The 15,707-nt window shown below is 44.8% G+C and overlaps 1 protein-coding gene across 2 annotated transcripts in view; it reads right to left on the minus strand.

The window, feature by feature from the left end:
• The window catches only part of SYNRG (synergin gamma), a 179,586-nt gene that overhangs the window by 39,525 nt on the left and 124,354 nt on the right, over positions 1 to 15,707 (minus strand). For both annotated transcript variants that reach the window (XM_075335855.1, XM_075335854.1), the window contains exon 15: positions 14,858 to 14,911. In XM_075335855.1, coding sequence (XP_075191970.1) covers positions 14,858 to 14,911 — 54 coding nt within the window. The remainder of the gene's footprint in view (positions 1 to 14,857; positions 14,912 to 15,707) is intronic.

The raw sequence follows: 15,707 nt of genomic DNA on the forward strand, positions 1-15,707 counted from the left end.
TGGCAGCGGCAGGGACTGCTCAGTGGTGGAGTGTGTCCGCGGTCCCGGTTCAGTGGTGTCAGCGACGGCTCAGTGGTGGGAGCGGCGGCGACTGGTCAGTGGTGGGAGCGGCAGGGAGTGCTCAGTGGTGGAGTGTGTCCGCGGTCCCGATTCAAGTAATGGCGCCCGGAGCGACGCATGCGCAGATGGAGCTCTCATCCAAGAGCTCCACCGGCACCATCATTTGAAAGTGGGACCGCGGACAACTGGTAACATGCTGCACAGCCGCCCGCACCGCATGCACAGAGTGGCAGCCAACAGGCTGCCCGCCCACCCTGCGTACAAGCCGTCGGGTACCTGTGCTTGCGTGCGGTGGCAGCCGGGTACCCATGGCTGTGTGCGGGCGGCAGCTGGGTGACTGTGTGAGGGCGGCAGCCGGGTGCCTGTGTGAAAGCGGCACCCGACTGCCGCTCGCACACAGCACCCGGCTGCCGCCGCATGCAAGCACGGGTACCCGGCTTCCGACCCCACACAGCACCCGCTGCCGCCCGCACACAGCCACGGGTACCCGGCTGCCACCGCACGCAAGCACAGGTACCCGGCCGCTTGCATGCAGCCACAGGCACCCGGCCGCCCAATCGCCTCAGACAGGACCCCCCCCCTCCCGGTACCGCTTTATAAAGACGCACCCCCCATTTTCCTCCCAAATTTTTGGGAGGAAAAGTGCGTCTTATAAAGTGAAAAATACGGGTATGCACATCTGGCCACCTCATATATCCCTTTCTGAAGTGCCAAACAACGGTCGAGGGAACCTGCTGTACAGATGTTCTGTATAGTAGAACCCATTTCTTTCTGACATGGACACTACATGTCAGTGTGCTACATAAAATTGACATGTAATACACCCAAAAAAGTATTTCAACCTCGCCTATTTAGTATATGGCAGGAAAGCACAACCTGTGGCCTAGGTTTAGGTGACACCTAAACCCAGGCCACAGGTTGTGCTTTCCTGCCATATACTAAATAAAAGTATGCAATGTCAATTACCTGCACCTTTGCCTTCTACAGTTTTATTATATTCCTCTGGAAACAGAAAGAAGCAGAGGTTTAAATTTTAACCCCACCTGGGGGTACAACTACAATGGGGTTGCAGTCACATCCCTGACAAAGCCAATACTGTTAAAGACCCATGATAGTTTAGGGCTCACAAGGAAGTTTTGCTTTGGGGCCCATTGCTTCAAGTTCAGTCACTGTCCTCACTTTTTTTCCCTGTAATAAATGAACATACAGCTCTGGCAAAAATTAAGAAACCACTTCAAAATTTTCAGTTTTTCTGATTTTTCTCTTTATAGGTATATTTTTGAGTAAAATGTAAATTCTGTTATTCTATAAACTACTGACAACATGTCTCTGAATTTCCAAGCAATAAATTCTGTATTTATTTTCTGAAAATGAGAAATAGTTAAAATAACAAAAAAAATAATTGCATTGCTTTCAGATCTCAAAAAATGCAAAGAAAAGTTCATAATCATTGAGAAACAACGATACTAATGTTTTAACTCAGGAAGAGTTCAGAAATCAATATTTTGTGGAATAACCATGATTTTTAATCACAGCTTACATGCGTCTTGGCATGCTTTCCACCAGTCTTTCACACAGCTTTTGGGTGACCTTATGCCACTCATGGTGCAAAATTTAAGCAGTTCTTTGTTTGATGGCTTGTGACTATCCATCTTCTTCTTTATTACATTCCAGAGGTTTTCAATGGAGTTTAGGTCTGGAGTTTGGGCTGGCCATGACAGTGACCTACAAAATGAATGGCAAATGGCAGTTGGGGTGAAGTGCACGGTAAGAACAGTTTGTAACAGGCTCCTAGAGACAGGGCTCAAGTCATGTAAAGCTAGAAAAAAGCCTTTCATCAATGAGAAACAAAAGGAGAGCCAGGCTGAAGTTTTCCAAAGACCATAAGGATTGGACCAGAGGACTGGAGTAAGGTAATCTTCTGTGATGAGTCTAATTTTCAGCTTTGCCCAACACCTGGTCTAATGGGTAGACTGAGACCTGGAGGGGCATACAAGCCACAGTGTCTTGTACCCACTGTGAAATTTGGTGGAGGATCGGTGATGATCTGGGGATGCTTCAGCAAGGCTGGAATTGGAGTGTGCCGCCATGACACACTCTCTGTGAGTACACCAAGCGCACTCCTATCCCCTATCCTTTCCACCAACTATTTTAATCTCCGGATTCTGGTCCCCATAGACTTATATGCTTACATTTTGCACCCGGAGTGGCAACAGGTCACCCAAAAGCAGTGTGAAAGACTGGTGGAAAGCATGCCAAGGCGCATGAAAGCTGTGATTAAAAATCATGGTTATTCCACAAAATATTGATTTCTGAACTCTTCCGGAGTTAAAACATTATTAGTATTGTTTCTAAATGGTTATGAACTTTGCATTATTTGAGGTCTGACAGCAATGCATTTTTTTTTTATTTTGACCATTTCTCATTATCAGAAAATAAATACAAAATTTATTGCTTGGAAATTCGGAGATATGTTGTCAGTAGTTTATAGAATAAAAGATCAATTTAAATTTACATTTTACTCAAAACTATACCGATAAAGAGAAAAATGGTCTCTTAATTTTTGCCAGAGCTGTATATTTTTTTTTATTTTCTTCAACTGTGCTTTAATGTCATTAGTTATTTTTGTATGGCTAAATTTGTCATAACTAGGGCTGAGCGGACCTGGACTGTTATAAGGATGGTCCAGACAAGACATGGCTGTAAGACCTTTTTCACAAGACCATGATGATGTCAGGATTTAGGAATGGATCCTTGGTAGGGCTGAGTGGACCCGGACTGTAAAAGTCCGGGTCCGCGCGGTTTCAAAGGATGCCAGGTGTACGATCCGGATTCGGCACTGGGGAAATTAAAGGAAAAATAAATAAAAAAAAAAAAAATTATGCGACCATTTCATACTTACGGAGACTCGGTGTCATGGCGGCAAACTGCTTCTGGGTCACTCATTCACTTCCTGTACTGCGCATTAGGCTTATCGCATACACACAGCCTTGTGTGCTTTCTCCAGCCACTGCCCGTCCTGTCGTCTATGATTGGTTGCAATCAGACGCGCCCCCAGCCTGTGATAGTGTCTGCCTGGAGTCATTGTTCAGCGCGGCTCAGTCATTGTCTACATTCACAGCTGGCGGTTGTCTTTTATGGCTGTGAGATGTTGTTCTGTCCCCACTTAAGAGGCGATTGAAGGCAGATAGTTGGGTAGAGGTGTGAGGAGTCTTACCTTCGTTTCCACTAGATGAGGCAGACATGACCAGAGCGCTCCAGGGTGGATGGGTTCAAATGAACACACACTGAGGTGAAGCAGCGGTGGTCTATTTTTTCCTCTATGAACAAAAACGTGCAGCAGTACAGTGATCAAGTGGCTGTAACTGTGGTAGTCTTGTTATGATTGTCCTAGAGCTTTTACTGGTCAAAAACCTTGCTTTCTGAAGCCCAAGGGAGAAATAGATGTGCTCCTTAAAAATGCACCGACTAAAAGTGAAACTAAGATCGAGGCAGGATGTGAGGTCACATGTAGGGCTGAAAAGACTCCCCCACAGGCTGGACTAAAAAGAACCAGGGGAAAAGAAGGGCCTAACTAGTAGATGGCAGCAAAGGACAAGCATGAAAAACATACATTGAATAACATTAATTAAATAACAGTGGATATGATCATTAAAGATTTTAAAGAAAATAGGTAGGAACAGCACAGATGTAGCAGAATTGGAAGTGGGTGGGACCTCGTGTGGATTACGTCGGACCTGGAGGGGTGTGTTGGGGGTTAATAAAGTGGTGAAAGAGCATGTGTTTTTGTATTTTATTCCAAATAAAAGGATTTTTTTCTTTGTTTGTACTTATTTACTTTCATTTACAGGTTAGTGATGCAGGTATCATAGAGGCCTGTGCCATCATAACCTAGGGTTTAGTAGCAGCTGGGCGCTATTATTAACCCCTGCTACTACCTTGATTGCCACCACACCAGGGCAATGGGAAGAGCCGGCAAAGCACCGGGATTTACATCTAATGGATGTGGGAATACCGGGCGGCTGCGGGCTGAGAATACCAGCCCCCGGCTGGCTTCATCTTGGCTGGGTATCAAAACGTCAGTTTTTTTTTTTATTTTAATTACTTAATAATTATAATAATAAAAAAAAAAAAAGCCACATTCAGTTTCTCTTAGGCCGGAATCACACTTGCGAGGGACTCGCGCGAGTCTCACATCACATCACCTGGCACAGCGGCACACTCTCTCTCCGAACAGGAGCGGGTCGGCCGTTGTGTTTCTATGTAACTGCACGCTCATGTTTGGAGAGCGGCAGGCCGTATCAAGTGATGTCATGCCAGATTCGCAGGAGTCTCGCATCGCATCACCTGGCACAGCCCAACACTCTTCTGACAGGAGCGGTTAGGCAGCATGTGTTTCTATGTACCTGCAAGCTCCTGTAAGGAGAGTGTACGGCTGCCGGGTGATGTCATGCTAGACTCGCACGAGTCTCGCATTGCATCACTCGGCACAGCCGCACACTCTCCTGACAGGAGAGCGTTAGCAATATTTGTTTGTATGTACCTGCACGCTCCTGTCAGGACAGTGTGCAGCTGCCGGGTGATGTGATTCGACTGCCTCGCATGTGTGACTCTGGGCTTATTTTGATACACAGCACAGATAAAGCCCGACAGCTGGGGGATGCAGCCATAGGCTTTATCTGTGCTGGTATCAGAATACGGGGACACTGCAATGATTGTTTCATTTATTAATTTATTTTTATAGCATCATACTGACCAGCAGACATTTGCAATGTTTTCCCCGCCCACCAGCCGTCATGGTGCCTGTGATTGGTTGCAGTCAGTTGACACGGTGCCACTCAGAATGGGGGCGCATCTAACTGCAACCAATTACACGTGCTGGTGGGCGGGCAAAGCCGTGAATACTTAATTGTCGGCTCTGGACGTGAAAGCGTGACCCGGAAGGAGTGTGCCGCCATGACACACTCTCTGTGAGTACACCAAGCGCACTCCTATCTCCTATCCTTTCCACCAACTATTTTAATCTCCGGATTCTGGTCCCCATAGACTTATATGGGTACCGGATTCCGGACCGGATCAGGTTTTTTTTTTTTTTTTGTTTTTTTTTTAATTTAGCAGGTCCAGGTTTTTTGCAAGTTCGACCAACTCTAGTCTTAACCTTTTAGTAGAACAAACACCTCTTTAATAGATCTGAAAATTATATAAAATAAATAAACCTGGACAAGCAGTTATAAAGTTATCTGAATGTTGCTTCTCCGTATTTACAGATCTGCGCTGTGATCATTTGTATCACTGTTACCCTCGACTTATATTGTACAATCTAATCAAGGTAAAGCCAGCTTTACACCTTACAATTAGGTATGCGATCTCGTATGCGATGTGACACGCCCAGGTCGCATATGCGATTGAATGAGATTGCACGTAGGTCGTTCATTTGCTGTCACACGTGCGTTAGTAGTCTATGTTAAATTGATCAATTTTGTGTGCGATCCTTTAGATCATGTGTTCTGTGACGTATGCATTGGGCACCCTTTTTTTTTTTTTATTTATTGACTTGCCAAGCGTGTGTAATGTGTAGGGATGCGTTTTTACTATGTCATCTGCCATTCAGCTCTGCTACATGGCCGCTGACAGCAGACACAGACAGCCATGTAGCAGAGCTGAATGGCAGATGACAGCAGACACAGACAGAGCCGCACTGTCAGAATGAACTCGGGTGAACATCAAAATAATTTTGATGGTAAAAAAAATGTCAGGCCTTATTTTGAGTTTTGTTCTTTTTTTTTACATTTTATCACTTTCTTGTAACTAATAGTGTTACAATTAGCACTATATAGAAATTTTGGCCAACATCTTTTAGTAATGTTCCCCATCTTGTTGTAATGTGCCCATCCTTGTTCCCTTGTAGTAGTGTGCCCCATCCTAGTCCCCATCCTACAGTAATGTGCTCATCCTAGCCCTCATCCTACAGTAATGTACTGATCCTTGTCCCCATCCTATAGTAATGTTTCTTATCCTTGTCCCCATTTTGTAGTAATGTGCCCCATCCTTGTCCCCATCTTGTATTAATGTGTCTCATCCTTATCCCCATCCTATAGTAATATCCCCAACCTATAGTAATGTGCCCATCCTGTAGTAATGTTTCCATCCTTGTCCCCATCTTATAGTAATGTTTTCCCATCCTTTTTCCCCTTGTAGCAATCTCCCTATCCTGTAGTATTGTCCCCATCCTATAGTACTGTCCCCATCCTATAGTAATGTCCCCATCCTATAGTAATGTCCCCATCCTATAGTAATGTCCCCATCCTATAGTGATGTCCCCAGCCTTATCCCTATCCTATACTAATGCTTCCCATCCTTGTCCCCTTGGAATAATGCCCCTATCCTGTAGTACTGTCCCCATCCTATAGTAATGTCCCCATAATAGTAATGCCCCCAGCCTTATCCGTATCCTATAGTAATGTTTCTCATCCTTGTCCCCTTGTAGTAATGTCCCTATCCTGTAGTACTGTGCCCCATCCTAGTCCCCATCCTATAGTAATGTCCCCAGCCTTGTCCCCATTCTATAGTAATATCCCTATCCAATAGTATTGTGCCCATCCTATCGTTATGTGCCCACCTTGTCCCCATTCTATAGTAATGTGCCCACCTCGTACCCATCCTGTAGTAATGGGTCGGGGGGGGGCAGTGGCGGCGGCTGAAAGGGGGCAGTGGTTATAACTTACCGATCGCTCCCCTCAGCTTCCACAGACACCAGAGTGAAGGTGAGGGGAGCGGTCTCCGGCCCCAGATCCAAGGTGATTGGAGAGATCGGTCACCAGGCCGGTCTCACCAATCAGAGCTGGCGGTGGGTGAAACAGCGATCACCCAGCTCCAGCCAATGATCAATGTTACAGCTGCACTGATCATGGCTGGATTTCAATGTTTCAGCCATTTTCAATGGTTGAAACATTAAAGTGGCTGTGATTGGCTGAGCGGCATTCGTCAGCCAATGACAGCCTCCGTAGGTCCGGGGAGGAGACACCACCCCTCCTGAGGTCAGGCAAAGGTCCCCTCCTCATCAAACCTAAGGTATTTGCACAGCGATTGCACCTACCGGGGCCGTGATTTCGCCATGACTTACTGGGTCCTTAAGTACCAGGGAGCCATGACGTACCTAGTACGTCATAGGTCGCTAAGGGTTAATGTGCTGTCCTTCACATACACATAAAAAAAAGCACACCATTCTTCTCACCTGTCCCGCGTTCCCTTGGCTGCCTCATCTCGGCTTCGTGCGGCCCCCAGGCCCATGCCCCTGTTCACTATCGCGGCATGTGCCGGCAAAACATTCATCTGACATAATGCGCAGACAGTGGCTGCGGCCCCTGCTCCGGCCGCTGTAGCAAACAGAGGCACGGGCCTGGGGGCCGCACGAAGCAGCCTGAGGGGTCGCATGCGGACCGCGTGTTTGAGACCTCTGAATTATACCAATAAAAGATAAACCCTCACTAGAGGTTAAGCAAAGCAAGTGTAATACAAAGCTCTATCTGCATCCATGCTTTACCATCCCAAACCGAGCTAGTGTACGTCTGCAGATGGAACAATATTACTCAAAGTAAGACCATGTTAGTACGTAACTCGGCAGCTCAGTAGACTAGCCATCTGTCCTATTCAGTGGCAGTTCCTTGAATGAGTAGCGATCCAAATAAGCAAAAGTGGCAGAGGGTTACATAAGATGAAAAAAAAACAAACAAACAAAAAAAAAAACATCGATCCATGAAGTTCAACTTTCCTCCACCAGTCATATATGACCTATCGCTAGATTATTCATAACACACAATACAATTAGTTATAAGAAAAGCATCCAGCCCTTTTTTAAAAACAAAAAACAACAAATAAATGCAGCAGCACTATGTGCCAAAATGTATGCAAACATTTAATATATGAAATTAATACTGTATTATCACTGCTACAGTGGCATGTAAAGGTTTGCGCACCCCTGGTCAAAATTACTGTCATTGTGAACAGTTAAGCAAGTTGAAGATGAAATGATCTCTAAAAGGCATAAAGTTAAGATGACACATTTCCTTTGTATTTTAGGCAAAGGGAAACCCTTGGAGATTTGTTAACGCATAACTTTGACCAAAGTTTCAGACCTTAATTAGTCTGTTAGGCTACTTTCACACATCAGTTTTGTTCCATCAGGCACAATCCGGAAAAAAACGGATAAAACGGATCCGGTGCTGGATCCGTTTTAGCCCCATTAATTTGTATTAGCCCCGGATTGTGCTGGATGGCATTGCGTTGCATCCGGCTTTTGCCGGACCCGGCGTAATTGGCTAATGTGGTGGTCGGATGGAACGTCTCTTGTAACTTTTTTTGTCTCAGTCTTGCCGGATCCGGCGCCGTACAGATTTTCTTTTTTTTTTTTTATAATGGAAGCCGGATTAGTTGTTATCCGTCATATGCCGGAAACCGGCGCCGGTTTCCGTCTTTTGTTTCTGGGCATGCCCAGATGTTGTGTAAATAGTCTCTCTCTCTCTCTCCCTGTCGATCAGTCTCTCTCTGTCGGTCGGTCTCTCCCTCCCTTCTTTATACTCACCGATCACAGGCGCGGCGCTGCACAGCTGTCACACTGCTCTGGCGGCTTCTCTTTTGAAAATGCCGGCCGCTCATTATTCCATCTCGTTTTACCTGCTTTCCCCGCCCACCGGCGCCTATGATTGGTTGCAGTCAGACACGCCCCTACGCTGAGTGACAGCTGTCTCACTGCACCAATCACAGCTGACGTGGGCGGGTCTATATAGTGCAATAAAATAAATAATTAATTATAAAAAAAAACGACGGGCAGTCCTTCCCACCCGCCTCCCCAATTTTGATATAGCCAAGGTGAAGCCACACGGCTGATGGCTGCTATTCTCAGGGTGGGATAAAAATATCAGCCAACAGCCGCCTGGAATTGCCGCATCCAATAGATGCGACAGTCCCGGGACTCTACCCGGCTCATCCCGAATTGCCCTGGAGCAGTGGCAATCGAGGTAATAAGGAGTTCATGGCAGCCCATAGCTGCCACTAAGTCCTAGGTTAATCATGGCAGGCGTCTGAGACACCCCCAATGGTTAACCTGTAAGTGAAAGTAAATTAACACACACACACACACACACACACACACCGAAAAACCGTCTATTTGAAATAAAAGACAAAAAACACCCTCATTCACCACTTTATTAACCCCTCAAATACACCTCCAGGTCCGACGTAATCCACACAAGGTCCTGCTTTCAGCTCTGCTACATGAAGCTGACAGGAGCAGCCGTAGAACACCGCCGCTCCTGTGAGCTCCACGCAGCAACCGAAGTGAGTCGCGCTGTCAGTGGGAATGTCACTCAGGTAATGCCGGTGTGTGCGGTGATGATAGGCATGATAGGGGTGGTAGTGCCTGGGTGTGTGCGGTGATAAGGATGGTAGTGTCTGGGTGTGTGCAGAGATGATGGGGGCGGTAGTGCCGGGATGTTTGCGATGATGATGGGGGCGGTAGTGCCGGGTTGTGTGCGGTGATGATGGGGGAGGTAATGCCGGGGTGTGTGCGAGAGTGGTAGTGCCTGGGTGTGTGCGGGATTGATGGGGGCGGTAGTGCCTGGGTGTGTGCGGGGATGATGGGTGCAGAAGTACCTGGGTGTGTGCGGGGATGATGGGTTCGGTAGTGCCGGGGTGTGCGGGGATGATGGGTTCGGTAGTGCCGGTGTGTGCGGGGATGATGGGGGCGGTACTGCCGATCGTGTGGTGATGATGGGGGCGGTAACTACTGGTGTGTGCGGTGATGATGGGATCTCTCTCTCTTGGCATGAAAAAAGCAAAAAAAAAAAAAAAGCCGAATCCGTTTTTTGCTGGATCCGTCGCATCAGTTTTTACACAATCTGCGACGGATCCGTTGCATCGGGCACAAGCCGGATTGTGCCTGATGCCAAAAAACTGATGTGTGAAAGTAGCCTTAAACTAAGAACCGCATGTTCAGTTTTATAAATTGTTCAGTGGTGGCACTAGATCAACTAATGATTTTTGGATGTGCAGACCATGTCTTTTTTCCACACCTACGTCGCACTGCATGGTCTGTCCCCTCTGCTTTTGTCTTACTTGGATCAGCACTCCTCCCATTTAACCCAGGCATTCCTAATTAGCAGGAGACTGCAAGAGGGGTTCCACCAATTTTTGCTCTCAGTTCACAGTCTGAGAGCTTGTGGAACGGGAGTGTTCCAGCTCCTTTCACTAGGTGTGTGGCGGCCATTGTTGCTGTGGTTTTGTACCTGTGAGGCAGTGTGGCCTCAGCCTTACAACATAGGTGCTGTGGGGCACCAGACTGCCTGCTCTGCTGGTGCAATGTGGCTGTGACAGTGGTTGGTGCATGGCACCACACCTTTAATACTATTAAAAGTTAGGGACCCACAGAGGTTCGCTGTGACATGGCCATGGAATTCACACAGTCTGATCAGAATGTTAAACTAAGAAACTCATTTTCAGTTTCATACATTTTTCTTTAGTGGCACTAGATTAACTGATCTTTTTTTTTTTTTTTTTTTTTTTTTTTACAGGGCAGTTAGGATCCAGCACTAATTTAAGACAGTATTATGCCTCATTCATGTCAGCATTTTTGAATCAGTGTTGTATGCCGAAGCCAGAAGTGGAAGAAACACTACACTACATTACAGAGAAAAAACTAAATTGAAGGATTGCCGCATGTTCCGTGTTTCAGAGACTCCTGGTTTTGGCATATACAGTATTCGGCCCCCTTGAATTTTTCAACCTGCTCCCACATTTCAGGCTTCAAACATAAAAGATAAAAATTTTAAATTTTATGGTGAAGAATCAACAAGTGGGACACAATTGTGAAGGTGAACGATATTTATTGCTTATTTTAAATTTTTGTAAAAAATAAAAAACTGAAAATTGGGGCGTGCAATATTATTTGGCCCCTTTAAGTTAATACTCTGTAGGTCCACATTTGCTGCGATTAAAGCTACAAGTCGCTTGGGGTATGTGTCTATCAGTTTTGCACATCGAGAGACTGAAATTCTTGCCCATTCTTCCTTTGCAAACAGCTTGAGCTGAGTGAGGATGGATGGAGAGCGTTTGTGAACAGCAGTTTTCAGCTCTTTCCACAGATTCTTGATTGGATTCAGGTCTGGACTATGACTTGGCCATTCTAACACCTGGATACGTTTATCTGTGATCCATCCAATGTAGATATTGCTTTATGTTTGGGATCATTGTCTTGTTGGAAGAAAAATCTCCGTCCCAGTCTCAGGTCATTTGTAGACTCCAACAGGTTTTCTTCAAGAATGGTCCTGTATTTGGCTACATCTATCTTCCCATCACTTTTAACCATCTTCCCTGTCCCTGCTGAAACAAAGCAGGCCCAAACCATAAGGCTATGTGCGCACAGTGCGTTTTTCGCGGCGTTTTTGCGCGTTTTTCGGGTGCGTTGTTGGCCTCAAAACTGCAGGACTTTGCTTCCCCAGCAAAGTCTATGAGTTTTCATTTTCGCTGTCCGCACACATCTGTTTTTTTACCTGCGTTTTTGAGTTACAAAAAAAAAAATGGACATGTCAGTTCTTTCCTGCGTTTTCCGCCCATGCAATGCATTTGAAAAACGCAGCAAAACGCAGAGATCAAAAACGCAGCAAAACGCAGCCAAAAACGCACCAAATCGCGGCAAAAATGCATGCGTTTTTTGATGCGTTTTTTCGACGCAGGTGCGTTTGTGCATTTTTAGCGGCCAAAAACGCACAAAAACGCAGCGTCAAAAAGACGCAGTGTGTGAACCTAGCCTAATGCTGCTACCACTATGTTTGACAGTGGGGATGGTGTGTTATGGGTGATGAGCTGTGTTGCTTTTACACCAAACATATCGTTTGGCATTGTACCCAAATAGTTTGATTTTGGTTTCATCTGACCAGAGCACCTTCTTCCACATGTTTGATGTGTCTCCCAGGTGGCTTGTGGCAAACTGTAAAAGACTCTTTATGGATATCTTTGAGAAATGGCTTTCTTCTTGCCACTCTTCCATAAAGGCCAGATTTGTGCAGTGTACGACTGATTGTTGTCCTATGGAAAGACTCTCCCACCTCAACTGTAGATCTCTGCAGTTCATCCAGAATGATCATGGGCCTCTTGGCTGCATCTTTGATCAGTCTTCTCCTTGTTTGAGATGAAATTTTTGAGGGACGGCCAGGTCTTGGTAGATTTGCAGTGGTATGATACTCCTTCCATTTCAATATGATCACTTGCACAGTGCTTCTTAGGATGTTTAAAGTTTTGGAAATCTTTTTGCAACCAAATCCGGCTTTAAACATCTCCACAACAGTATCACGGACCTGCCTGTTGTGTTCCTTGGTCTTCATGATGCTTTCTGTGCTTTAAATAGAACACTGAGACTATCACAGAGCAGGTGCATTTATATGGAGACTTGATTACACACAGGTAGCTTATATTTATCATCATCAGTCATTTAGGACAACATTGGATCATTCAGAGATCGTCAATTAACTTCTGGAGTGAGTTTGCTGCACTGAGAGTAAGGCTATGTGCCCACGGGAGATTAAACCTGCAGATTTATCTGGGAAAATCCGCAGATTTTCTGTATTTTCCAGATAACTCCGCAGGTTTCAGCATGTACACACACACCCCATGTTATCCTATGGGACATGGGGAGTGCGGTGTCCATGTTACAGAGATGTGCGGCTGCGGAACATGCTGTGGATGTCCCGCAGCCGCACGTAATTGCAGGTCAATTATTTCTGCTGAATTACCTGCGGAAATCCCGGCCCTCCACTATGGAGATAGAGGCCGGGACTTCCGCAGGTAAGCCGCACAAATGCCCGTAGGTTTACTGCACCTATTTTGCTGTACTACCGCAGGTAAAAATAGCTGCGGATTCTGGCGAGCAGCTGCGGGAAACCTGCAGACATACCAGCGGATATATCCGCAGGTACAAACTCCCGTGGGCACATAACCTAAAGGGGCCGAATAATATTGCACGTCCCACTTTTCAGTTATTTTTTACAAAAATGTAAAATAAGCAATAACTATTGTTCACCTTCACAATTGTGTCCCACTAGTTGATTCTTCACCATAACATTACAATTTTTTATCTTTATGTTTGAAGCCTGAAATGTGGGAAAAATTCAAGGGGGTCAGCCAGTCATACTTTTGCAAGGCACTGTAAATGCTGATCAAAAATATTGATGTGTGAATGAGCCCTTAGGCGGCTCATAAGAGAAGTGCTCAGTCAAATATGGAAGGTGCGGTAGTGTCGGGGTGTGTGCAGTGATGATGGGTTCGGTAGTGCCGGGGTGTGTGCAGTGATGGGTTCGGTAGTGCCGGTGTGTGCGGGGATGATGGAGGCGGTATTGCCGATCGTGTGGCGATGATGGGGGCGGTAACTACTGGTGTGTGCGGTGATGATGGGATCTCGCTCTCTTGGCATGAAAAAGCAAAAAAAAAAAAAAAAAAAAAAGCCGAATCCGTTTTTTGCTGGATCCGTCGCATCAGTTTTTACACAATCTGCGACGGATCCGTTGCATCGGGCACAAGCCGGATTGTGCCTGATGCCAAAAAACTGATGTGTGAAAGTAGCCTTAAACTAAGAACCGCATGTTCAGTTTTATAAATTGTTCAGTGGTGGCACTAGATCAACTAATGATTTTTGGATGTGCAGACCATGTCTTTTTTCCACACCTACGTCGCACTGCATGGTCTGTCCCCTCTGCTTTTGTCTTACTTGGATCAGCACTCCTCCCATTTAACCCAGGCGTTTCTAATTAGCAGGAGACTGCAAGAGGGGTTCCACCAATTTTTGCTCTCAGTTCACAGTCTGAGAGCTTGTGGAACGGGAGTGTTCCAGCTCCTTTCACTAGGTGTGTGGCGGCCATTGTTGCTGTGGTTTTGTACCTGTGAGGCAGTGTGGCCTCAGCCTTACAACATAGGTGCTGTGGGGCACCAGACTGCCTGCTCTGCTGGTGCAATGTGGCTGTGACAGTGGTTGGTGCATGGCACCACACCTTTAATACTATTAAAAGTTCACCATAACATTACAATTTTTTATCTTTATGTTTGAAGCCTGAAATGTGGGAAAAAAAGGGGGTCAGCCAGTCATACTTTTGCAAGGCACTGTAAATGCTGATCAAAAATATTGATGTGTGAATGAGCCCTTAGGCTGATAGGAGAAGTGCTCAGTCAAATATGGAAGTAGTCACCACCCCTAATGGTATACTGCAAAAAAAATGACAAGCACCGCCAAACAGAATAAAGCAAATATAAATAGGTGCAAGCTGCTGTAACTGCATAATATGCAAACAAAAAGGATACATCAGCACTGTGTATGCATGCAAACATCAAATATATGAAATTTAGGCTGTATTACTGCTATGTAGCACATACTTCGTGCATAAATTGGTCATGAGAGCCCACCAGCCATGACAGGAAAAATACTTTTATTTGATGGGATCCTAAACCTGATTATTAGTAAACATGCCTCTCCTGGGCTAAAAAGAATAAAGCAAATATGAACAGGTGCAAGCAGCTATGAATGCATAATATAAAAACAAAAAAATACAGCAACACTCAGGTTTTTTTTTTTGTAAGTTTGTATATTTATTGCCGAATTTCATCCTCATCTCGCTCAGCTATTTAGCTGATTTATTAAAAACAAATTAGTAAATTTCTCTAATGATGCACATAACATGGTGTCAGTCATGTGACAGATCTTGGTGAAATAGAAAATGATTGAAGTGCATCTGAACATAGAAAACAACATACTTACTTGTAGCGCACTTTCTAAGCAGCGCTGCCATTCATAGGCATATCTTTCACTCTCCTAATAAAATGAAAGAATTGTTAGATATGCTAGAAAAGATAACATGCAGTATGTTTTCCATGTTAATTTTGCTTGCACCTTCTAATAGGTTTGTATAGGATAATATATAATTTATATAGTATTGTGAAAAAAATCTATTATTGCAAATTACAGTGTAGTACATTTAATCAGCATTTCAGTGTAAAATTCTGAGACCATTTAGATTATAAATTGTTGCATTTATTATGAAGCAACTAGGTTGTCCAACCAAGAATCTAATAAATCTAAAACCTCAGTAAAAAAAGTAAACAGTCTCTGTAATTAGATGACTCCTTGGACCCTCCTTGGATCCAGCACAGCTCCACAGTAGATCCCTGGTGTTAGTCCAGTCAAAATAAGGTTTGACCCGGAACAAATTCCAAGAAAGCGTTATGATTTTTTTTTTATTACTATTATATGTGGGGAACAACATATTAAAAGTTTTTCCAAAAATTGATCACCACAAAAGGTCCTAACTATGACGTCATAAGACGATGACAGCCATCACACTAAAAATAACGAATATTTCCCTATTTCAAAGCTGTAGCTGTAGGTTACAGAAGAGTTTGCATTTTTTTATACTATATATTTTCATATAACAAAGTTTTATACTAACTACATGAACAGGCGAGGTCATGACGACATCAATGACGTCATGACATACATGTACATTTCTAGAAATTATAGAATGAATACACAGTGCATTTTAAGACCTACTTCATCACTAAATAACCGTGTCAGGTCAATAGTCACTATTTTCATCATCAGACACTGCTTC

The sequence above is a fragment of the Anomaloglossus baeobatrachus genome, chromosome 2 (genome assembly GCF_048569485.1).
Source record: "Anomaloglossus baeobatrachus isolate aAnoBae1 chromosome 2, aAnoBae1.hap1, whole genome shotgun sequence".
NCBI lineage: Eukaryota > Metazoa > Chordata > Amphibia > Anura > Aromobatidae > Anomaloglossus > Anomaloglossus baeobatrachus.